This window comes from Poecilia reticulata, linkage group LG22, assembly GCF_000633615.1.
Source record: "Poecilia reticulata strain Guanapo linkage group LG22, Guppy_female_1.0+MT, whole genome shotgun sequence".
In the NCBI taxonomy this organism is placed as follows: Eukaryota; Metazoa; Chordata; class Actinopteri; order Cyprinodontiformes; family Poeciliidae; genus Poecilia; species Poecilia reticulata.
Window position 1 is genome coordinate 4300701 of NC_024352.1, and position 25636 is coordinate 4326336.

A 25636-nucleotide genomic window follows, 5' to 3' on the forward strand; every position below is an offset into this window, starting at 1 on the left:
TTTTTTGTCCATAGAATTTCGGCTACAGTCCAGTGATTCTGTACTTGATGAGCATCAGGCGGTAACATTAGTCTGCAACCTGCTCTTTGACCAGAGTTTTTCCGGTCTGGCTGCTCTGGTGTCCACAGATGTGTTCGTTAGTCTGAGGTGGTTTGTGTGCGATGCTCGCCCTGCACCGCAGGCCGCCACACATTCACAAGGTGATAATTGACTTCTGTCATCGATCACTCACGTAGCTTTTCAAATGGCTTTCTGAGGCTGTGGCGGAAACGTTTGCCAGCTGCTGCTGGCCTGTTCTGTCCCAGAATACCCCACAAGGAGCCTGTTTTTGGGTCAGTGAAAAAGGGGTTGCTACATCTGTTGGTCGGATGCTTAGAGCTATCGCCACTCTAGAAAGTATTATAGGAGGACATTAAAAACATTCCTGATCACAGCATTAAAGGGACAGGATTAAGTAAAATCAGCATTCTAGAGCTTTACATCATGTTATAATATTCCCTCAACAAAACCATACCTGCTTGCTTTGATTCTTTCACATATGTTTGAGAAACCTTTAATCTCTATGGCAACCATTCAGCTGTGCAAAATGCCTCGGTAGATCTAGTTCCGCCTTCGAGGATGAAGCTCCCCCTCCTCTTAAGTACAGTTCCCACGCTTCAGAGCTTCCACAGAGCAGCCCTCCTCCACTCAGCTCCTTCAGACTAACCAGCAGCAATTAGCAAACACGTGATGGAACTGCACATCTGCTGAGCTCATTATAGGAGCTACTTCTCAGTGCAACACTGGTAAAAATGTTAAGGAGATAATGGAGGAGCCATGTTGAGATGACTTCCAGAAGGCGAAGTTTCAGAAAGAGTAGCAGTTTCTTAAAGAGACAGAGACCCGATTTCAATTTTAAATTGCAAAGTAACATTTCTTATAAGTCATATTTGATATATACAGCATTTCTGTAATGACTTAAGTTAACATAGTTACTTTTATTGTGCTATAAAATGGTATCATATGCCTGGAAAACATAATATTGCCCCTGTAATAGCAGTAACATTGAAGACGTTCCACACCAGGCATCAGAACATTTCTCAAAGGTCCGTGAAATATTTCAACAATAACACCTCAAGACTACACTCACACATAAAACATAAACATGCAATGCTGTTAACATTCTGGGCATGACATTACTAATCATAACAAAAAAAAGATTTTCATTTCAAAAGCGTAGCAAAGTCAATATGAGTCATAATGAATAATTAAAGCTACTAAATAATCCTAAAGTGATTCATAGTGTTTACATAAAGAAACCCGCTTTATGTGCCTGGAGCTTAGAGAACCTCAAGGCCTCTGCCCTGGATGCACTGAATGGAAAGTTTCATGACTTAAGAAAATAAAAACGGTGAACTATTGCATATTTAGTCATCTTCATACTTTGATTAAAGTAATTCTAAAAAACTGTTTTTATGTTAACAGTTTGTATTAAAAAAGTCATAATTTGTCTAAACTTTTAATTAGAGAATTTCATTAATGTATTGAACTGTTCCACTGACATCCCTACTCAAATATTGATTAAAGTCTTCCAAAATAACATTTATAATAAAATACTATATTAATTTTTTTACAAACTTAAATCAATTGGGAAAAAAATAAGAGGAACAGAGTGGCACCTTGTTTTCAACATTATCCCAAATAAAGGTATATACACAGCTACGAAAAAGTATTTACCCCCCTTTTTATATTTAAACTGCTTTTTGTATTTGTATTAATATTATTTTATGATCTGAAACTTTTAAGTGTTTCAAAAATTCATAAGTTAGTGTTGGTCAAACCTCCTTACAAGAGATCATCATAAATTTTCACTCTAATGGAAATGATAATGCACTGTTTAAATCAGCTGCAGAGTGAGTTGTCGTGCTGGGTGGATGCATTAGCAAAAGGAGCAAGAAAATATCACATTTAAGCTGCGAAAAAGCTACAAAATGCATTTAATTACATTTTAAAATGCCGTTAAGACATCAAAACGACACAGTTACTGAAAACTTCCAACACGTCTGCTGATTTCAGATATCTTTAAGTTCAGCATACTAATTATTTAATAAAGATCCCACTCATTAATATCCTGTTCTGGAGTCTGTTCCCTTCAGTTTGAATTCCCAGATATCTGGAAAGATTCCTGAATCCGACTGTTGCCGTCTTTTTTTTTTTTTTTGGGTCGGGGGAACATTCTTGGAGAGGAACAAAGACCCTTGCTGTGGGAATAAGTTTATATCACACCCCGAGTACGCTATCAACAAGCCATATCTCTGGAGGTATTAATTTCTGCCGTATCTGGGCTCCCTCTGCCACAGTGGGGTATTACAGCTGGCGAGCGGGCCAGCTCATTTGCGGCTGTAATACTGTACAGCTGTGAGATAAAGCGAACAGGGGAAGATTATAGCGTTCCCTGAAAAAAGGGGAGAATTACATAAAATGAAAAAGATGAAAGCCCAGAGAGATAATTAGTCCTGCTCCGACATGTAGAGAGGAGTTTGGTTTTGGAGGCCAGCATGCTGTTTTTGGCTCCACTTTTGTCTTGGGATTCGGCATTAAGGAAGGAAGAGCGTGTGCATTGTGTTGAGGAATAATGCCAGCTATCCTTATAATGATGCAATGCTTGGATAAGGATTTTCACTTTAGACATTTGAAAACCCTCTAAGTGAAATTAGCATCACCTTCTGACATGTAATATTTAAAGCAGTGAATGATTTGGGGACTAAATATGCCTGAGCACGTACTGGTACAGTGGCTGCTGAATGACTAATAGGTATTGTTGTGATTAATGGTGTATTGTGTAATTACATTTTCCTCTCTTCCTCTTTGGTTTTGTAAGGAGCTGGAGTTTTCTCTGTTAGGTGCACCAGTGACATTGCTCTGGTTCTGGTTACTGTACAATCATTTCAACAGAAAATGCTGGAGATATTATTTCTGACTCTTCAATTTACCTGTATTTACATAATCTTCCGTTTTTTCTTCTTTTGGTTTTGCTTTTTCAAATTATGATACAAAAAAAATTGTTAGTAGTAAAATTTTAAAAAACTAATTTCTTCTTTCAAAACAAGTCTGTTGCCAAAATATATTACTATTATTTTTAGTTTAACCATCATGTGATTTGTAAAACTGCTTGAGTTGTTAATTTCTACTAAGACAAGGGTTTAATTAAAGCTGTGGACTTTAACTAGGCCCATCTAACATAGCAACATGCTTTGAAATGAACCATTAAAGTGTTCCTCTGTATTTAATGTAGTGGTGGGTCTCGATTAAAACTTTTAGTGAAGTTAATGGTAGGGTCTGTAATCAATAACATTTTATTTGAAAACTATACGTGGATATAACAGGCAACATTTTCACTTCAAAACCCCTTTTTACTGATGAATTATTGAATAAATAGACGTATCAGCCACCAATGGGCCAAACTGATGTCTCACGCAGTTATTTGTCACTTGTGCGTAAATCAGATTTACGGGTGTACCAGAAACGCGCAAATGTAAAAGTTCCACCTGGAACAAAATAAAAATGTGGTTTAAAAAAAAGGCTTAAACTAAATTGTATAAAAATAAACCAAAATAACACGTTAAAGTAGCCACTGTTCTGGAAAGCTAAATCTCCACCACCACCAAAATTTACAAAGCAATGTTTGTGGTTGTAATTGGTGAAAAATGTGATCAGCATGAATACTTTTGCATACACACTAATAAATCTCCTGTCACAACATTTATAAACTAACCCACAAAATTCTGTAGCTATTTCTGGTCCCTAATTACTCCTGCGATCAAATGAGGATCACATTGTAACCTTATACCGTGGCTTTGTTAGACCTGTGTTGAGAAGAGAAGGTGTGAACAGAAAAAAACACAGCTAAACAGCAGATTTAAATCCTCAGATTTGACAGATCTAACCCATCATCCTCCATCCCTGCTATAAATATTCTGTGCATAAATTAGTGAGTCAACAGGAAGGTTTCACACTGGAGGGTAAAGGTGCACTGTGAGCATTTGAGCAAGTAAAATAAAAGCTGGATTCCAAAGAAAAGGTAAAAACGAATCATTTGGTAGAAGGTTTTTTTTTTCCTGTGTTGACAGCTGCATGGATTTACATTGGAGACCATAGCTTTCTAAACTTGTGTAAACATCTGCAATCTACTTTGTATCCGTAAGCTTTTGTTTTGTCCTCTGAAAAATTCCTTTTGTCGATCTGTGCATTCAGACTATGACTAAAGCTCCGTCAGGCATGTGAGCGCTCAAGCTCAGTGACTTTTAAAGTTTACTGTGGGATTTTGTACCCATCGGGTCGCCAAAAATCCCAGACTACTTGCAGGAAGGAAATGGCAAGAGCTCCACGTTTCTGGACTGTTTTGGTTTATGCTGCATGGAAAAGTGAACAGAACAAAGCACAGGAGGTGGCGGTTCAAATGTTTTAGAAATCATTTAAAAATTATTTCACTAATATGACCTCGTCAGCTTCAATGGCTGGAGGTGTGTTAGCTAAAGTCGGCCGACTGACATTTGCCATAAACATCTGTGAAAGAATGAGTCACACTCAGGAGCTCAGTGAATTCCAGCTTGGGTCAGAAGCTGCGTCTCCATGTCAAATGTGCGCAAAACTTTATTAATTCAGTCAATGTCGAAAAAACACAATTTTACAATTACCTAACATAAGAAACGCATTTAAAATCCCATGTGAACAAGTTTGTTCACGCGAGAAGACGCTAAAAAACATGCCGCGCCATCATCCCCCTACCACTTCCTGTCTTCTTCTTTGTCTTGTCACCGTTTGTTGATCACAAGACTTGTGTGATCCGAAAAATGTCTGACCATTGCAAAAGGTTCGACAGGAGGGTGTTGACAAGAAGAGGCGGATGACATGAGGCTGATTTTTGTCACTTAACTGCGACAATGAGAACTGATTTCCGCAGTTTGGCTCAACCATGGAGAGTCCTTCAGACTGAAGTTGGTAAATGCCAAGAGAACAGTACTTTTCAAGCCTCATTTCTGCCAAGTATAAAGTTTGCTGCAAGGAGGATTATGGTATTTTGTTTTATTTGGTGGGAATGGGAATGGACCACTTTGCTCTGGCTTTGTGCCAGTTTGGTGTAGAGGAACTTGACTGGTCTGCAGAGTCTTGAACTAAACCTGGTTGACCACTTCTGAGATGAATTGGAGCAGAGATTCTGATCCAGGGCACATTGTCCAACATCACTGTCTGACTTCTCCAGAAAAGATCCCATCTTCCTTTAAATACACTTTTACACAGCCTTCCCATGAGAAGTAAAGATGTTCTAGCTGAAAAAGGAAGAATCAATTCCATATCAAACCCTCTGTAATAGGAATGGGAGGCCATTTCGTTTCGTGTGTGTGCAGGAAAGGGATCCAGTACAACCAAGTGTATAGTTATTTCCAGAATCCTTTCTTCATTTCTGTTTTTGGCCACTGTTCCAGTCCTAGCTCGTTCATATAGCACAACTGCAAAGTTGACCAAAGTGTTGTATGGAAGTGCAAAAGGAGAACATAAAGACGCACCTCCCAATGCTCCCCATATCTCTCATGCTGTACTAAAAAACTGAGTCCAGAGGTGTTTTCAAATGAGATTTAAAGTTATCAACAGCTGGAGTTTGTGCGATGTGTGGAGTGAGTTTATTCTAAAGTATAGGGGCCTCAGCCACAACTGCTCGATCAGCTCGGTGAACAAGCCTGAACCTTGTGATCATTAGATCTGAGGGATCTGGAGGGCTGCAGGAAGCCAGGCAGACTCTCAGGAGGCCGTTTGTTCAGTACCTTATAATCAACAGTCAACAATAAAGATTTCAAATCAATTTCAAAATGAACAGCAAGTCAGTGAGGAGAAGCAAGTAGGCTACTGGGGAAATATGTTCAAGCCTTTTGGTTCATGTCAGAAAATAAACTGCAGCATTCTGGATGGGCTACAGAGGCTGACCTGACTAACACCGACAATAATCCAGTTGTAATATCTTAACAAGGTTGGCTCACCCATTCAAGGTTTTGAGAACATAGAAATCCTTTCAGTTTTGCTGTAAAATGCATACCTTGTATTCATATTAAAGTTTTAGATTTATAGTTTTTTAAAAATGAACTAAACAGTATTGGGGATTCTTGAAAATGTCAGTCTAGAAAAGGGAGTAAGTTTGACATGAAAATAGGTAGGAACTCTTCAATTTGTTATTTTCTTACACAGTTACACAGCATATTTTTATGGAGTTTTTTTGTCAGATTTTTCAATTTATTCAATAAAACAGAATCCATCAGCAGTTCCAGCAGACTGAGCTGAGGATAAACTAAAACAACGGCTGATTGGACCCAGGTAATTCTCACCTGTCTGCTGCATTGCAGAAGTTTTGCACTCGCGTTTCTCTGGGGAGACGATTTGTTTATATTTGGATAAACTGCTCTACACACAAGTTGTTGGTGCGGTGATCAGAACATGCAAATCTGACGGCCCATCTGTGGGCACAGATTGTATATCTGTGTAGAGAAATGATAAATCTACGTTTACAGAAAAAAAAACTTGAACTCTTGGTGTTCCGCATAGTTTACTGTGCAAGGATTTAGAACAGTTCTCTACATAAACAGAAGATAACATAATTGCATTAGAGCTGGCTGCACACAGAGTGAACATATGCATTGCGTCTCGGTGTCAGCACAGCTTTACCATCTGCCACAGTGACATGCAGCTCCTCAGGTCTGTTGTGCCAAATCAAAAAGAGACCATAAAAGTTGAAATGAGGTTTCATAAGTGGAGCTTTTATGAAGAAATGGGGGGGAAAAAAGCAGCAGGGGGAGTTTATGGGTTCTCACCTCAGGCCAATTATTGATATCGAAGTTTTCAAAACGTTTTGTTTAAAACTGATCAGATTTTCTCTTCCAACATCCCTACATATTTGAAGCTACAGGATGTGACTTTTATAAAAAAATATATATATATTTTTTAGATATTTGTTGAAACACACCATGTCCTGACAGCATGGTGTAAGACAGTTAATCTGTTGAAAGCTGCTTTGCCTTTTCTGTGCTATCAAAAAACAACCAATCAGAGACAGGAGGCGGGTCTTAGCGCTGTCCATCATGCACACCCTATTGGTCTATGCCAGTGTTTTTCAACCATTTTTGAGTCAAGGTACACTGATTTAATTGAAAAAATCCCGAGGCACGCCACCAACTAAAAATGGAAATAAAGATACTCTGTAGCCGCCTATATATAGCCATTCTTATCAAAGTCTCTTGAATAGGAATCAAACACAAAAATGCATTTTTATCACATTTTACATTTCTTATTTCAAATTGCACTTAACACATCCACTTTAAAAATACACCTGTACAGCCACAACACTGTGGTGTTAAATTTAAAGAAGTTGTAACTTCAAAGTGTTTTACAAACTAATCCACAAGCATCTTATAGCCAGAATACAGAAAATAATTATTATTCTGAAAGAAGCAATAATATTTGGGAAACATTTCACTTCATATTCACTGTTACAATATGAAGAGTTGCATGTACAAAACGTCAATATCTGTATATTTTACCCACCTAGTATGAAACCTGTACATGTTTGGATGAAAACAGATCTGATTTCCTGGCAGAAATTGAAGAAAGACAAAGCTCTTCCTCAACATCTCTGTCTCTCTGGTTTTAGTTTTTATAGTAACCAGACTAGAGAAGCTCAATTTCACACAGATATGTTGTGGGAAATGGACTCATGCTCTTTCCAGCTACTGCTGAGCTTCACTGTCTTTTCCATCACTGTCGTCAGTCTTTCTAGATTCAATGCTCTCACCGCTACCTGTAACATTCATACATCACTAATTCTCGTTTTAATGTAAAATGCTCTGTACCTRCTGCCATCTAGTGGTAAGAACGTTACATGATTACGCCGCTAGTCACTGCTAGAGCAGATACTCGAAGATGGCATTATTTGCAGACAATTCAGTTTCAAAAAATCTTTTAAAACCACTTACCGTATTTTTCGGGCTATAGAGCGCACCATACTAGCAACTTCAATTAAATAAAATAAAATAAAAACTGGAAGCTGCTCTCGGTTTTCCATTAGGACCCAGCAGAGGGCGGCGTTCTAATAAATCTGCTGGACGCAGCACTCCGTCACCAAAGCCGAACCATGGTTTCGTTCACACCGAGCTTAAATGCAGCGGCTCTATTTCCCTCCTGTAGTGCCAGATYGACAGCCCTCAACTTAAAAGCTGCATGATATGAGTTTGAAAACATTTCTCCRTCGTGCCTGCTGCTAGCATGTGCTTGTTCTAAATGAAAATTAGCCGTTCTTCTTTGATTTACTATTTTGACTTCTAATGATTCACTTCCTGCTAGAGAGCCCCCTGGTGGTTGAAGAAAAATCCACAGAAAAGCCACAGCGGGCTACAATCCGCATGGTTCAAAGTTTAGGAAAAAAGTAGCAGCTTATAGTCCGGAAAATACGGTACCGTAGTGAAATTGAATAATTTCCACGGCACACCTGACGATCACTCACGGCACACTAGTGTGCCGCGGAACAGTGGTTGAAAAACACTGGTCTATGCTACAATACAGCTTCGTGAATATTAAGGCAAGTTTGCATCGCCACCGATAATGGCAGATGAACAAGTTTTGATGTAATGGTAGCTTGTTTCTCCACCTTTAGCACATTCACAGGTTGATTGACAGCACTAAGCTCCTCCTCCAGCCTCTGATTGGTTGTTTTTGGTACATTTCTTCAGACTGTAATGGCAGCAACGGGAGGATTTGGAGGAGACTTTTCACAGTTTATCTGTCTCATATTACAACATAGTGACAGTTTTATTAAATATGTAAAAAAGATTTTTTATATAAAAGTTACATACTGCAGCCTTAAGCCCTTTCACTTGGAGCAAGGAGGAGAGTTTCAGAGTCGTCTTAGTCACTTAAAGCAAAGCTCCGTCTCCTTTTGTTTCCAGCTTAGTGTGGTGAACTATCAGCAGCTCCTTATCACATGACCTCAGAGGCTTTCCTCCACCAGTCTGATGTATCAGAGGACTACTGGATGCTCTGGAGTCCTCTGATATAACCCGCTGCCTGGACAGGAAAATCTATCCAAGTCGGAACAGGAATTTTGAAATGCGCTCGGGAACAAACCAGATGTAGCTGCTGCAGAAGTGGAGGCACATGTGAGGCTGGATGTTGATTTCAGAAGCCTGGTAGCAACCTTCTGAACAACTTGCAACCGGGCTTTGTTTGATGAAACAGAAGCAATGAACTATAATTTCCTGTTCGGGATGAGCTGATACTGTCATAATGAGAGGTACCAGGACTCTAAGGCAAGCAACAACTACGGACACCAAACTCCGTTTAACAGATTTATCGAACAATAATGGGGGGAGGATGGAGAGGTGTAGACCAGCGGCAGCAAGGAGGAACCGGGCCAGAGGAAGAACTGAGAAATGGGTGAGCGGTTAGATAGAGGAATAATGACAGGAATGATGGTGTAACCTGATGAAGGCTTACGGTTTGATGGTTCAGATCAGCAGAGGAGGGTACAGCAGTTGGGGCAGTGAGGGGTTTCCAGGTGGAGGAGTTCCAGCAGGTAACTGAGGGTGGACAGGCAGTGGTTGTGGAGGAATCCAGAGGCTAGGCCTAGCAGAATAGCAAGGGTCAGGTAGTCCAGGTGGATCTGACTCTCAGAGAGAGGTCAGAGCTGGTTCACTGTAGAAGCAGAACCATCTGGCATCTTCTTCCGGGAAGCCGCTCTTATTTAATGCCCTTGCTGATTGGAGATGATGAGCACCAGCTGGTTCCCATCAGCTTGCCACCCTGAAAATGTAGAGAAAACACTCCCCTGCAGAACCCAACAGATACGGCAACAAGTCTCAAATGATAGTCAGGATTGAACCAGAGGCTTTCAAAGTTAACTGAATAGACCCAAGTATGATGCATCAAAATCAGAACTGACCACAAAACAAGGATGCTGTTGTTGCCCCTCCCCCACTGTTGCTGCTCACTGCCAGTCAGCTGACTGAATGATGGTTACTTCACCTCAGTTTAACTGCTTGAAAATATCCCTGCAATATTATATGATAGAAATTACAGATCAGTTCTGACGGTTCAGTTTTGTCTTAGTATTTACATCAAAGTAACAATAATTGATTATGATACAGTTATTGTCAATATCAGCACGTTTGTTTTTGCAGCAGTAAGAATGTTTTTTTTTCTGTTTTCCTTTGATTAAAATTAATTGTAATTTGTCTGAGATTCTTTAATTTAACTCGAGGTGATATTATTGTAGTGACCCACGCGTATTTTTTTAAGAAACTTAACTTGTCCTGTGTTTTTCATTCTTTTTGTATTTGTCTATCTTTTCCAAATGATGCTTTGCAACGGGAGTTATAATACAAATCAAATGAATGGTTGGACCTTTTAAAAGTACCTTTCAGCATTTTCTTGTTTTATTTCTCATATTTGTTTTTAAAAATTGACAAAAGAAAAATGAATTTTAGTTTGCATATTGAAATAAATGTTTTCTGAATACCAGCAGTTCCTTGCCGTCAGACATTAATAACACTAACTTATGTCCAGCGATGTGAGATTTTTTTTTTTTTTCCTCTGCTGGTGTTATCAGAACATTGAATTGAAACCATTCATTCCAGCTCTGCACCAGCTCAAACGCTGGTCATTTTCTTCTTCATCCTGATCTCTTCTTTGACATCTTTGGGGTTTCTTTGAACCAAGCAAATGCAGAACTGCTATCAGTGATAAAATCCAATTTTTGGTAATAGCCTTTAGATAGTAATAAAGATGAGATCTCAGTCCCGCCAACAACGATATGACATTGAGGGATCTTCTTTAGAAAAGGATATTTAATATGCATGAGGTAAAGGGGGGCAGGAAATGAAGCTTCTGTTCAGCAGAGATATTTATGTGCGTGTCTGTTAACCAGAAAATGTGTGTGTGTGCGACCGGATTGATTCAACGATGTGTGTGTCTGTTTTTTTTTTTTTATGTATAAAACCTAAGAAACTGCTTACTGGTGACTGTACTGACTGTTTTTTTCTCTTGGTTTTTTTTCTCCCACCTGCTGCACATGCAGAGAAGTCTCAAAGTTTCGTTTTCTTTGATGACGGTAAGCTGTGTTAATTGGATGAAAATGTCAGCATCAGCCCCTGTGAGGCTGCAATCAGTCGTTCACTTCTCTACCAATCACCATCAGTATGCCATTTGTGGGTTTTTTTTCCTTCCACACTCAGGACTGGGTTGATCTATCTAGTCATCAAATGATTACAGACACCAGGGAAATTTCAGTGTCACAGATATGGCTCTTCACCTGCCCCTTAAATCTGCCGCAGGTCCATCCAGCAGAGTCTGTTACTTTGGTTCTTTTCTTGTGCAACAAGAAAAAGGAAAAAAAAGAAAGAGACAGCTACTTGTTTAGCCCTCAGGTTCCTACTCATTAAACGCTTTAAATTTTGATCACGTTACAACTGCAGTCATTACAAACCAGCACATAATTATGAAGTGGAAGGAACAGGATACATGGTTTTTAAAAAACATTGCTGAAAGAAATACGGCTTGTTTGGTGTACACATATATATTTACATATTTTTGCCAGTTACCTCAAAGTGAAACAGTCATTTTATAGGAATTCATTACACAGAATAAAATATTTCATGACTTTATTTTTACATTTTTAATGATTATGGCTTACAGGTAAAGAAAAGCCACAATTCAGTGTCTCAGAAAGTCTGAAATCACATTAGATCACTCTGACACGTTTTACAGTCAAAGTCAGATTTATTTTCAGGGCACATTTCAGCAATGAGGCACTAAAATACAACAGTCACCAATTATGAAACAAGAAATGACATTGCATTTTGTCAAATTGCAAGTACCAAGTCATTCTCCCTGTTGCTGTTCCATGCTTTACTGCCACAATTTGTCCTTCCACTGAATTTTCTGTGAACATGGTTGGATACAGAACTCTGTGAACAACCAGCTTCTAAAGCAATGACCTTCTGGTTTCCCTACTTTGTGACAAGTGACTCTTTACAGGGTCAGGAAACCTTTGCAGGTGTTTTAAGTTAATTAACTGATGATGCAAAGAGTTTCCATTTAACACCTTTTTCATAACATTCTCGTTTTCTGAGATGCTGAATTTTTGGTTTTCACATCAAAATTACAAGACAGAAAGGCTTGGAATATGCTGCTCTGTGTGATGATTCTACATAACATACGAAATTCTCTTTCTGAGATGACTGTAGGGTTGGGCATTTATCGCATCATTCATCACTTATCATGATACATTTCTTATTGAATTATCGCTGTGATAAATTCCAATGGGTGATGTTTAAAAACTCTCCAAACTGTCCCTGCTGTGGGGACTGTTAGTTTTCTCCACTGTTTATTCAATGAGATTATCATTACATATCATCAAATAAAAAAATGGGATTAAATGCAGTTACTGTGAGTGGTTTAGTTGTTCAAATCACACTTGTTTATGTGACTACTGTCCCAAAGAAGGGCATTCCAAATGTTTTTTGAGACGCTGTGACATGCACTCAGTCATATTGTTACCTAAAAAAGTAGAAACAACTAGTTTTAATTTATTTTGCAAACCCGATATCCTTCTCTTGCCACTTCACAAATACAGACAAATTGCATCGGTCTGTCGTCTCAGCTTCTAATGAAAACAGATTGATGTTTGTGGTTGTAACATGACGAAACAGAGTTTTATAAAGCATGATTTAAATTTCATCAAAGCCTCTCAGGGACAATGAAGTGTGACCTCTGACCCAGTCCCAGTGGCCCCTCTCATCACCATTTGACATCATAGCCTTTGTGCTCTGCAAGGTGATTGGCTATGATGGATTATTACTGTAAACGTTTCACCTGCTTCTTCAGTAGGGAACACTCCCCTAGTTTAATCACCGTCTTCAAAGCTCCCCACACTCACAAGGAGCCAATCATTTTTTTTCTTTCCCTCCTCTGTGGTGTGTGTTCATGAGTGTGCGCATGTGTTTACTGACAGGTCGAACAATGGTCGAGACCACAGTCGATCTTTCCCTTTTTTTGCAGCACATGATCTTTATTAAGAACACCTCAGGGCATAATAGAAAAGGTTTTTATATGGGAGGGCCAGGGGGATTTTCTTTTCCTTTTTTTTTTTTATATACATTTAAAGAAACACTGATAACCTCAGTGTTCTTTTGTAGCAGCTCATCTCTGTAGACATTCTCCTTTTCTTTGATGTTCAACTGGCACACAGACCAAACGAAATATTAACATTTGAATTATTGGCCTGGTTTAGCGTGTTCATAAATTCATCTCGCTCTTATTTGTCGCTGTCAGTCACAAATTATTTACTACCTTACGGGATTTGGGGGGGAACGGCAATCTGGGTTTTTTTTACCCTACAACCAAACTGCATGGATAACACAATAAATGATTCCACCAAGAACCCAGAGATCAAAGTGGGCTATCCAGCCATCCATTCTTGCCTCCTTCACATTTATTCATTATTTTCCATTGAAGTTTGTCACGTTTGATATGCTGTGTGTAAGCATATGTGATCTTTTGTGCGTGCGTGTGCGTGTGTGCGTGTGTGCGTGTGTGTGTAGAAACAGCAGTGTTTGTATGGCAAATACTGACGAAACCATGCGGAAATCTTCACTTCAATGACAAAATTTGAAGAAATCTCAATTAGTCACCTACACGATCACACCAGCAGTCAATCCATACACCCTCGAGATAGTTTTAGCCAAATCCTACTTTTAAATTAGATTTTTTTTTTTAAATCAGCCATATGGAGCATAAGTACCATAATTTCCAGACTACTAACCATACCTGGACATAAGCCGAACACTCTAACTTACAAATTTTGTTGCACTCGTCTAAAAGCCACAGGTGTAACATGAGATATTACATGAAAACATCAAGTTGGTTTTTTCCACTTTTAATGAAATATGTAGTGGTAAAATACACATTATGTGCAGTTTCCTAACAGACTGTGACTTTTTCCGCACTTTGATATTTCCGATTCAAAATTTCTAAATATCAAAGACTACTTGAGAAAATACAAAATGTACTCTTCTATTGAGTCTTTTTGCATCACTGTGATGGAATTGTTGAGCATGAAAAACTACCTCAGTGTAATCCCATTTCATCTCAGGTTTGTGTCGTCTTGTGCTTAAGACTTGTCTGTCTGAAAACCTCTAACCAGCCCCATCACAGTATCTCTACCGCATGTGATTGTCGGTGCAATGTGTGTTTTTCTGAAATGTGTTAATTTTACGAAAAATCTAATGTGGTGCACACTGTCCAAAATGTTCTAGATTTGTTTCGTTATTTGCGGAGGAGTTAGAAATCATAGACATTGAGAGGATTTTTGGGGGTAAAAAAATGGAGTGGGTTTTTGGTCAGTAGTGGTTTTCTCCAGGAGATGCAATTTTTTTATTTATTTTTTATTTTTTTGTAACATTCCTATAGTTGAATCACAAACACAGATCCTTAACTGTTGCACAAGAGGTCTGCTGCRCTTTAGCTGTTGTATGTAACAGATGTTGGAACATTTGATTCTTCTGCATGCCCTGGACCCATCTGACTAATAAACTAACTAAACGTTCTGGCCTAGTTTGTTTAGGTTTTTAATTGCTTGGAGTTTACTCTCTTTGAAAAGAAACCAAACCACAGAGAAAAAAAGTTCCAAGTTAAACTCTTCAGCTGATTCGAACCAAAGGAAACCAACTCTAGGCGTGAAAACCCTTGGTCAGAGCCTCACATTTATTCAGTGTCATTTCTTTTTTTATTAAAACTAGTGTTACATTAAAATAAATCTCAACAGTCGCACAGATAAAGGCATTAGAAGTATTTTAGTAAGTCAGGAAGTGCTGCTAGCTTGAATTTAAAAATATGCTAGCTTGAAAAATAGTTTCTCTTTTTTTATGAGTTGAGAGTAAACCTTGTAGATGTACTTTGTTCATGTTGTGAACTGATTGTGTCACTTGTGTGTACAACACGTAGACATGAGAATTATATAAAGCAATTATAGCAAAAATGTCGAGTGACATGTTTATCACTGCTAACTGTATTATTAGCTGTTAGCTTCTCTGTTTGTGTGACGTTAGCCTGATAGTTTGTTGGCTTAGAGAACCATGTGACCTTGGTGAGCACATTTGCTGCTCTCACTCTGTGATTTCCCTCCACTCTCCTGTAACCTCTGCTACTTTCTTTTTTATCCTTAATCCCCCTTCTCTTTTCCTTTTAATCTTTTCTTCCTCTGCCGTTTTGTCCGTCTCCATTTCCCGCTCTCCCCTCATCTCGTCCCTGACGTCAATGGGAAATTGGATGGTTTTTGATTACTACTTGGCTGTCAGGCTTACTGCTATTAATTGAATTGAATCCCTGTCCATCTCCTATATTTCTCTGCCCTCTTTCCTTTTCCTTTTTTGCTATTCATCTTGTCTGTTTTTTGGTGGGGAGGGTTTTTTTGTTTTGGTTTTTTTTTTTTTCTCTTTTTGACTTTCATGCTTCCCCCCCTCTTTGTATGCTTTTACTCATATCGGCCCTGCTTCCATTTTTTCCTCTCCCCATGTGCACTACCTCTTGTTCTCCTTTCCTGCTTGTTTCCTTTTCTATTTATTTCTCTATTTCCTCTCTCTCTCTTTCACGCCATGCAACCGCTTCTTTTCTCTTGTCCTTCTCGTCTCTTTTATACTCTACTTTCTTAATTTTTGGCTACACGCACACATGCGCGCACACACACACCTCTTTATTATCCTCTGCGCTCTTGCTCCTTGAGCACAGTGATACTGTTGTCATGGTGACGCCCATCATTTTCTGGCATGAATGGAGGATACTTTATTGATGAGATGGCATGGCAGAGGGAGAGAAAAGAAGAGTGATGGAGAGAAAGACAAAGACACGCAGAAAGAAAGAAATCACTGGCAGGGAAAATCAGAATGATATGGAAATGATCATCCCCGCTGCTTATGATACAAAACATTTCCAGCCTGTCATTTTCCTATTGCTGATTAGCTAAAGAGGATGCCACAAGACAGAAAAGAAAAAGCCAAATGTTCTCGGTATATTCAGTCCCCGCGAAAGAATATCCCTCAAAACCCAGCAATTCATCATTTTTTAGCGTATGTGAAGTCATCCTGGAGATTCCTGTTATCCGGCAGCAACGTGCTGCCTTCAGCAGCGCTCCCCATTTAATCATTTTGCAGCACAAATATGTCAGCTTATTAAAATGTGTTTTTCAAAATGAGTGCTGGTGTTTCCCTAAGGTTGGATGGACATCCTTATTAGCTTGTCGTGGTCTGATGTTTCCTCGGTGCAGTCAGGCGTCACTGTCTAAAGCAGAAGCTCATTAGATACGTCTGACGTTGACATTATATGGAGAGTCTGAGCACAGCATGTTGGGCAATACCTTCCTATCAACACTCTGTTTTAAACCAATGTATGATGAAATTAGACATTTTGCAAAGTCAATCAATGCTCTAAGTCAACTAGAAATATAGCTACTTATATCTCAGCTCTGCCAAGTAAACATTAAGTTGCCATGAAGCAGCCGTATTTGTTGCACTGGAAAAATGATATTTTTGATTGGACTCAAAATGATATTTTGAGTCCAAACTAAAAAATGTGTGGCGATGAGAATGAATGTTATCTTTAGCTAACTTGTGTCTGACATCTGACCTACAGTTCATCTGCTGTCTGAGACAATCCAAGGCGTGACGGCAACAGCCACCGGGGTCCAGTACCAGCAGTCCTGGCTCTGCATCCTGTAAGCATATGTTCCTCTGTCTGGGTATTTTCATGCATGATGCCAAAACTTTTTTGTTTGTTTTCAAACATTAGCATGAAAGAAATACTTTAATTTTGACACAATTTTATGAAAAGATAAACAAACCATGTTTCTTAAGCTATTGCTTTTTATTGCACCTGAAATTACATACATCTAAAGCTGCAGTATGTACATTTTATATATTTTTAAAATCTTTCACTATTTTCTGACAGTATAGCAAAAGTCAGATAATCTATCAAAAAATCAAGCTCCTCATCTTCCTCCTTGACCTACTATTGTCTGAATAATGCACCGTTCCCGACCAAAAAAACAACCAATCAGAGCCAGAAGTAGGGTCTTGGCGCTGTCAATCAGGCTTGTGTATGCGGAGCAGCTGTGCTAAAGGTGGAGAAACAACTTACAGTTACCAGAAAACTTTTTATCTGCCACCATCAGTGTTCATGCTAACTAGCTTGCGCATTCACAGCAGGTTGAGGTTCACTGACAGCCCTAAGACCCTCCCCTTTTGCTCTGATTGGTTGTTTCTGACTGGCAGCAGTGCATTTCTGCAGAAGGCAGTAGGACAATAGGGAAAAGACTGGAGGTTTTTTTCACACATTATTTGTCTCAGCTTTAATTCATATGTAAAAAAAAGAAAAAAGAAACATATTAAGAAAAATAATATTTTGCATCTGTAACAGATTTTTTTTTTTTTTGTATTTCTGACTAAATAACCACTGCACAAAGAGAGAATATCTGAGCAAAAGTGTCAAAGCTATTGGACCTTTCAAACATGCTGAAACATTACAATAATAACTATTTTAGGGGGAAATGATTCAAATCTGAAATATGTGGTGTGCATTTGTGTTTAGCTCCTCTGAGTCGTTGAGCAACAACTTTTCAACAATTCAGACTTGTGTCTCCATCAGCTTTTTCTGACCTGAAACTTCTGCCCAGCTCAGTCCTGTTGCTTTTGCATAAAGAACATGTTTGCTTAACTAATAGTTCACTTCTTAACAAACTGTCCCTTCCAGGTGGTGGACCTTTGCAGGTTCTTCAGAGTGGTGACGGTCAGCTTGGCTGCTCCTATGATTAGCTCTCTGGGTTTTTCAGGTGGATTGGAATGTTCTGGTGAACTAAACCGAGCTCAGTGAAAACTAGCTTAATGTGCTTATGTTGCTTTAAATAACCTGGTAGTTGGATTCTATCTGCTAATTAGGCGACTTCTTTAGGGAGTCTGTTGCACCAGATTTTATTTATTTACCTTGTGTGTGTCACTTCTTTTCTTTTTTTTTTTTATGCTTTTTAAAGACCGGAAAGTATCTATCAAATGATAATATACCCTATAAAGAGTTTCATGCTTGGTAGGACAGCATCAGTCATTTGTACAAGTGTCTCAAAACAGCACATTGATATTCAACTCACAGAGCTTTCTCTCTCCCTGTGTAATTATAAGAGCAAAGGAGGAAGTTAGCCGACGCTGATAGTGTTAAAAGTCCACCACAGGAGAGGGTCAACACGGGGGAGAGAATCAGCATAGCATCAGATTTTAATGTCTGCCGCTTTTTGTTGGCTGTTTCCAACTAACGGTCATGTCTCTATTTTTTTAAACCAGGAACGCAAATGATTTGTTGAATTCAGGAAGATTTTTTTTCAACCCAAATCTAATAATTCATGTATTTCGTTAAATGGAAAAGCTGGGATATATATATATATATATATAATTTTTTTTTTATTTTTTATTTTTTTAAATCCTACATTTTTGTTCTGTGTTGTGTATTCAATATTCAGGATTTTGCTCAGATGTTCTGTGATTTGATGATTTGTCTTTACTGATGGATTGCTTTAATGTTGATGTTGCTTTGGCGTTTTAGTAATTATAACTCGGACATCCTTAGCATACTGGTACCATTGGAAATGCCTTTTAAAAAAAGTTTCTTCATGGATAAATGAATCAATTGGGAAATCCCAAAGGAACTGTCTTAACCCAATAAGATATAAGTTTCAAATGTCCACCTGGATATGCTTGCTTATTTTAATTATATGCAGTTCTTTAAATGTCCTGTGAGTAAATATATATTTGCCTATTTATCCATATCAACTGGAACTTTCAATATCTAGCAAGTTATTTGTGCAATTTATCATCTATTAAAAGAGAGCTCTTCAGATTAATTTCACTCCCTGCTTCGGTGGGGGATGAAATTACCGTATTTTCCGCACTATAAGGCGCACTGGATTATAAGATGCACCTTCAATGAATGGCCTATTTTAAAACTTTTTTCATATATAAGGCGCATAGAATAGACGCTACAGTTAGGGTTGCCACCCATCCCGTGTGTAATAATAAAGAAGTGGTCCCCGAGTACTTTATAAAGTAGGCTGCCCCAGTCATTGTTTCACTCACGGTGTTGGTGTTGTGATATTGTGCCCAACTGCTTTCTGGGTTACTCAGACCAACCGACACGCTGCTGCCGCAGTCTCTGTCTCTCCCCACCCTGCCACCCCCCCAGCTTTAAATGTATAGGGGCTGGTCCCTTGGTAACCCTAGTCGAAGCACCCTGGATGAATATCTAAAACCACTTTGTTGACATAAAGAATGTCAACAAAACAGTCCATCTCGGGTCAGTGAGGAAAACCTTCCGCGACTGGGCCAGGGCGTGGCCGGACGATGGTTACACTTCTCCATTTGCGCACAGCATGTTAGTGGAGAACGTGGCGCTAAATGACCTGCAGACGACCTGATTCTAGACGGTCGGTAGGTAGATAGGTCAGTCAAACTTTATTAACAAACCAGCGTTCTGACAACTATCCCAGCATGCACCSCSTWCTTCTTCTACGGGCGAAAATGAAGTCGGCGGCTGCTTACCGTAGTTGCTAGACCTGTTGTGGCTCAATATTTGTCCATATATAAGGTGCACTGGATTATAAAGCGCACTGTCGGCTTTTGAGGAAATTGAAGGTTTTTAGGTGCGCCTTATAGTGCGGAAAATACGGTACTGTAATAACCTGATATTGTCTGGAAAGCGCAACGTTTCCCCTTTCAGAAACCAGTGGAATTTCCCAGATAGCGCAAAGTTCAGCAGAACAATGGCACTGCAAATTTGGCTGGATCATCGCCGCTACGTTCAGTCTGGAAGGGTTAAGGTGGAACAGCATAGGCTCGACCTTAAGAAACTCTGATTCTCTTATAAATGTCTACAAATTTAATGAATGGAATTACATAAGAAAACTTCTAAGGTGCTGTTTGAAACAAAAAGCTCTCTTGCTCCCCCAGTGATCCTGCATTATCTGTGTCCTCTAAAACGGACAGTGATGACTTTCTCTCTTTCTTTCTTTTTTATGAAAGTCAATAACGTCAGGGAAATAATGTCCATCAATGTGTTACAACTTGCTTTTTTACCGGCTGCCTTCATCTTTTTGATGTCTTCATTCTGTTGATTCTTTTAGAAAGAAGCTGAAGAAAATTCATCCCGACAGGCTGGTAACCAGTTCTGTGCTCTACGATGTTAAATATTTGCTGTTTTACCTTTTATTATTCTACCTTCTGTGTTTATTATGCTGGTTTTTATTGTGGTTTCTGATCTGAGAAAAGTGACAGATGAATACTTTTTTTTACTTCCCTCCATTTGTGAGGTTGTGTGTGAGTGAACACAAGTCTAGCCAGCAAATTTGAATGCTGTCTAACTGTTGCTCCACAGAAAGAGGTTAATCTATGGAAATGAAGGGCACTGCTGGTGGGCTGAGGCACTGACATTTGTAAAAAAAAAAAAAAAAAAAAACCTCCTTCTTCCACTCTCTGCAGCTGCAACGTCAAACATCTCCAGAGGCGTCATGTGTGTATCTCTCGTCTGGAAAGGCCGCAAAACTGGGGGGAGAACTGCTGCGAGGTCCGCTATGTCATCCTGATACTCGCCCCATCCAAAATGGTAACATCTGCAGCAAGATTTACATCGTTCCTGATTCCCAATTGTCTATTTTTTTTACATGTTATTTATATTTAATGATTGTGATTTGTGTGTAAGATTTCCCAGTTTTGTAATGCCAGCCATTTTTATCAGTGATTTTTTTTAAATTAATAATTAAAAATGCCAACATCAGGTAGTCGATATTTACAGTGACTTGCAAAAATATTCATGCCACTTAAGTTCACTGGGATTTTATATCATCGATCAACACATATTCAAACATAATAGTGAAGAGAAAGCAAAATGCTTTTCTACAAAAGCAAAACAAAAAAATCTAAAGGAAAAAAATTGTTACATGTAAACATATTCATCTGCCTTGATTTGGACAAACCTAACACAGCAGCACCAATTGCTTCACAAAAATATTTCATTAGTAAAAAGATCCAACCTACATGTGAATGTATCTCAAAGAGGAAAGTCAGTCTGCAAAACCCCAGAGACCAACCAACAAGATGGTTCAGGAGAACATTCAAAAATGTATAATACACAGCTCTCACTTTGTATCTTTGTTTATTCTTAATGTGGAAAAGAGGAACGTGTTACAACTGGAGAACTAAATGTATATACCAGAAAACAGCTCAGCCTATCAGTGGCAGATTAGCCAAAAGGAAACATCTAAAACAAGCTAAAGATTTGGATAATCCATTTCGAAATAGAAGTTAAGAGTGATTACCTAATATGTTAGACGTTAGCCCCTAAACAAGCCTGGTTTATCTTTCAAGAACTCAAACATTGTATTGGCTACTACTTTTCCTTTCCCTCCATTACCTAAAAAAAAAAGTTCTCAAATATTGGCAAATTTTGTCCAGTGACCAGACCACAGGTCACAGCTTTTGAAGTCTTCCTATTTCTGCCAATAAGCAGGTTAGTAGTTTGTCATATTTCCTGGTTGTGCTGACTATTTCAACCATCCTCAACATTTTTGGATCATTTAATTTCTCACATTAAAGTTTAGAGATGTTTTCACCCCCGACAGATTGGCAGACTATGATGGATTGGGTACCAAAATTGCTAAATTATTCCCCTCCTCGCCTGAGGTGGCACTGCACCAACAACTACTGAAGGAAATGAAATGAAAACCTCTGAAGAAGACACCGAGTGCAACTTCATTCCTCATGAAATGTAAACAAAAATGGAGTGGCGTCAGATTTTAGCAGTTTTAGGATTTCTGCTTTGTCTTTGGTAAAAGATCGCAAGCAGTTTCTCCCGCTAGTGCTAGACTCACACGTTTTGTTTGGTTGCATTTACCCAGAATATCCTGTGCTTTAGCCCACTTCCTATTTGGAGTGGTCGCTGGTCCGTTTGGCATGCAATCATACTTTCGAAATGCTCCATAGTTCAACCAAACCAGACCTAGGTTTTAGGCGGAGTTCACTTCACACCTCACCAAACGAATCAGATTTTCTAGGCAAGCAAACGAGAGTTCAGTCGAAGCAAACTAAACAGTGCTGGTAGGAATGCACTTTAAGTGAGTGCTGTTATCAATATTTGCTCAAACAGCGTCATGGAGACCAAGRAACACGCCGGAAGGTTCTGGGAGAAAGCTTTGGAGAAGTTAAAAGCCGAGATAGTATTTAAAACGATATCCCAACCTTTAAACATAATCACTGCCATTCAAAAGCTTAAATTCTACGACAAAACCGCAAACACTGTTCTGACATGGTCATCTACCTCTCGACAAATGTGGGTGGTAGAAAGAAAGCCATTAGTGAAAGAAAATCTAAGTCCCATCTGCAGCTTATTACAAGTGACAGTTTATTTTGATATTATGATTAAAGTTTTCATCTAAATATTTATTGGGGGGGTTAGATAACGATTGTTTCTTACATTTTAGTATTTTTTTTACTGTAGAATCTCCTTTTGTTCCATCAAAATGTGAAGTATTTCTGGCAGCCATAAAACAGCTCAACCTTTCTGTTCCTTTCTGCTCCATCTCGAGCTTTTAGCACAAATACATACCTGGATAAATGCATTCACAGTTACACATCACTCTCCTGTCGTCAGAAGGCTGAGTGTTGCCCCATTCCAGCAAGAAAGCCACCTCCCAATATCTGCCTTTTATTGCTAGAAAACAGGATTTTTTTGTCTCATTCTGTCCTCGAGTATTTTATTTGCCCAAACCGACAAGAACACCAGTTTCACCGGTATGGTCATGCATGGAGGGGGAGGGGGAAGGAGCTAGCCTGCAATCGGAGATGCCTCAGCTAACTATAATATATTTTCAGTTTGTTTGTGTCTCTGGTCTTTATCTCATTTTCCCACACCAACCCTTATTTATTTTTGTTCCTTTTTGTAGTTCCTGCAGCACTCTCCTCGCCAGTCTTAGAGGCAGCAATCAAAGCCACTAATGGCATTCTGAGAGACATTATTCTGAGCCCCAAGTAAACACGAAGACCTATTATGCCTCAATTATGCTTTATGGTGACTTCCTCTGCAAGAGAACATCTTTGAAGGGGCACGATGATAATGGGAATTCCTCTGCTTGGCGAATGTACAGTATGTTAATCTGTATCCGTCTTGGTGGAGCATTTTCCATCACGAGTCAGTCAACAAACCTTAGAAAAATTGTTTTTCTTTTTTTTTTTTTGCTTAATTGCCCACAGTAAATATATTTAACATGCAAGAACTTTTTTTTAATTATTATAATTTCATTACTTGGTTTCGTGTATGGTTTCACAACAGTGTAAATATCCTATAAAAACATCAACATTTTGAGGTGTTACCACCATAACCTTCAACATATTTTCTAGGGTAAAATCTAATGATTTTATAGCATCTTGGGGCCATCATAAAAGTGAAGCTCAAGGAAAAAGATGCAGGGTTTTCAAAATTAATTATGGTACAAATAAAAACTGAAAAGTGTGGCAAGTACTTATATTGTTTCACCCCTGAGTCAATACTCTGCAGAATCACCTTCATCCCAATTACAGCTTTGCATAAAAAGTTAAGGCCAAGTATTCACATTCAACTTTCAGTTTTTAGAATTCAACTCAGAAGTTTGTTAGGAATCAAATTAAATCAAATTTTAACATTTCAGCAGCAAGGCATTTCAAAGTGCTTTACATAATTAAAAATAGAAACAGAGTCATGTAACATTGAATAAACATTAAGAAAGAGAAAGAGATGAAAAAAAATAATAATAAAAAATAAAAGTTAATAAAAAATAAAGATAAAAACATCAAAACCCACACCGGAGGAAATTAGATTGACATCTGTCAAAAGATAATAAAATGATATAAAAGGAATATCAATTTTAAAAAATTATATCCGCTTATTAATGTATTTAGTGAATAGAAAATAATGACTTTTTAAATTACCTTAAACAAGAGAAGTTTAGTGTAATTTAACTTCACATTGAGAAAAAGGGCACTTCCATCCATCCACCCATCCATTTTCTGCCGCATATCCGGGGTCGGGTCGCGGGGCAGCAGCTTCAGAAGGGAGGCCAAGACTTCCCTCTCCCCAGCCACTTCTTCCAGCTCCTTCGGGGGAACCCCAAGGCGTTCCCAGGCCAGCCGAGAGACATAGTCCCTCCAGCGTGTCCTGGGTCTTCCCCTGGGCCTCCTCCCGGTGGGACGTGCCCGAAACACCTCACCAGGGAGGCGTCCAGGAGGCATCCTTACCAGATGCCCGAGCCACCTCAACTGGCTCCTCTCGACATGGAGGAGCAGCGGCTCTACTCTGAGTCCCTCCTGGATGACCGAGCTTCTCACCCTATCTCTAAGGGAGAGCCCAGCCACCCTGCGGAGGAAACCCATTTCGGCCGCTTGTACCCGTGATCTCGTTCTTTCGGTCATGATCCAAAGCTCATGACCATAGATGAGGGTGGGAACGTAGATCAACCGGTAAATCGAGAGCTTCGCTTTTTGACTCAGCTCTCTCTTCACCATGACGGACCGGTACAGCGCCCGCTTCATGGCAGACGCTGCCCCAATCCGCCTGTCAATCTCCCGCTCCCTTTTTCCCTCATTCGTGAACAAGATCCCCAGATACTTAAACTCCTCCACTTGAGGCAGGACGACCCCCCTGACCCGGAGAAGGCACTCTACCCTTTTCCGGCTCGAGACCATGGCCTCGGATTTGGAGGCACCGAGCCTCATCCCGGCCGCGAACCGCTCCAGCGAGAGCTGCAGATCACGATCTGATTTAGCCAACAGGACCACATCATCCGCAAAAAGCAGGGATGCGATCCTAAGGCCATCAAAATGGATCCCCTCAACACCTCGGCTGTGCCTAGAAATTCTGTCCATGAAAGTAATGAACAGAATCGGTGACAAAGGGCAGCCTTGGCGGAGTCCAACTCTCACCGGAAACGACGGTGCCGGCAGTAAAAAAGGCACTTGTGTCTTTTTATTAAATGTACGTAAATGTCTGGTTTGAACTGTTTTCATAAAATATTTTTAAGCTTTTGTTCTGTTGATAATAGTGTTGCTTATTCTCCACTCCCCCACATTTTCATTCATCTTCATGTGTTAATATTTAAAAAATGTGTCTAAATTTGTAGATAGTTTGGCTTAATAACTCAAAGGTGATTTGTAAGCATTTGATTCAGGAAGGCAGCTTCAATTACAATTTAGTCAGAATCAGTTTTGAGGGGATAAAAATAAATGGTAGACAGTCACATGTCTGTGAAACATTGGTAAATACACAGAGAAACTTAAAAATCGACCTCTCAAAAATTTTTATTCCAGCCTCTTTTATACAGCGTCGTCTTAAGCCATTTACCACACGACTGCTGAACATTCCCACAGCAATATGGTGACAGTTTTTCTGGACCTTTTCCACTGTTGCTTTTCGATAAGGCTGTTCTGTTTTTCTTCACAGTGGAAGACTCTGTGCCGGGGATTCACTCTCACAGTCAGAGCTGTGACAGAGGGTTTGCAGGGTT

At 39.3% G+C, this 25636-nt stretch overlaps 1 protein-coding gene across 5 annotated transcripts in view; it reads left to right on the top strand.

Annotated features, from left to right (window-relative positions):
• slc4a11 (solute carrier family 4 member 11) overlaps positions 1-25636 on the top strand; it is a 143818-nt gene that overhangs the window by 75933 nt on the left and 42249 nt on the right. For 4 of the 5 annotated variants that reach the window (XM_008398802.2, XM_008398798.2, XM_008398799.2 and 1 more), the window contains 3 exons: positions 11093-11125; positions 16702-16783; positions 20586-20709. In XM_008398802.2, coding sequence (XP_008397024.1) covers positions 11093-11125; positions 16702-16783; positions 20586-20709 — 239 coding nt within the window. The remainder of the gene's footprint in view (positions 1-11092; positions 11126-16701; positions 16784-20585; positions 20710-25636) is intronic. The other variant, XM_008398800.2, reaches the window with a different exon arrangement.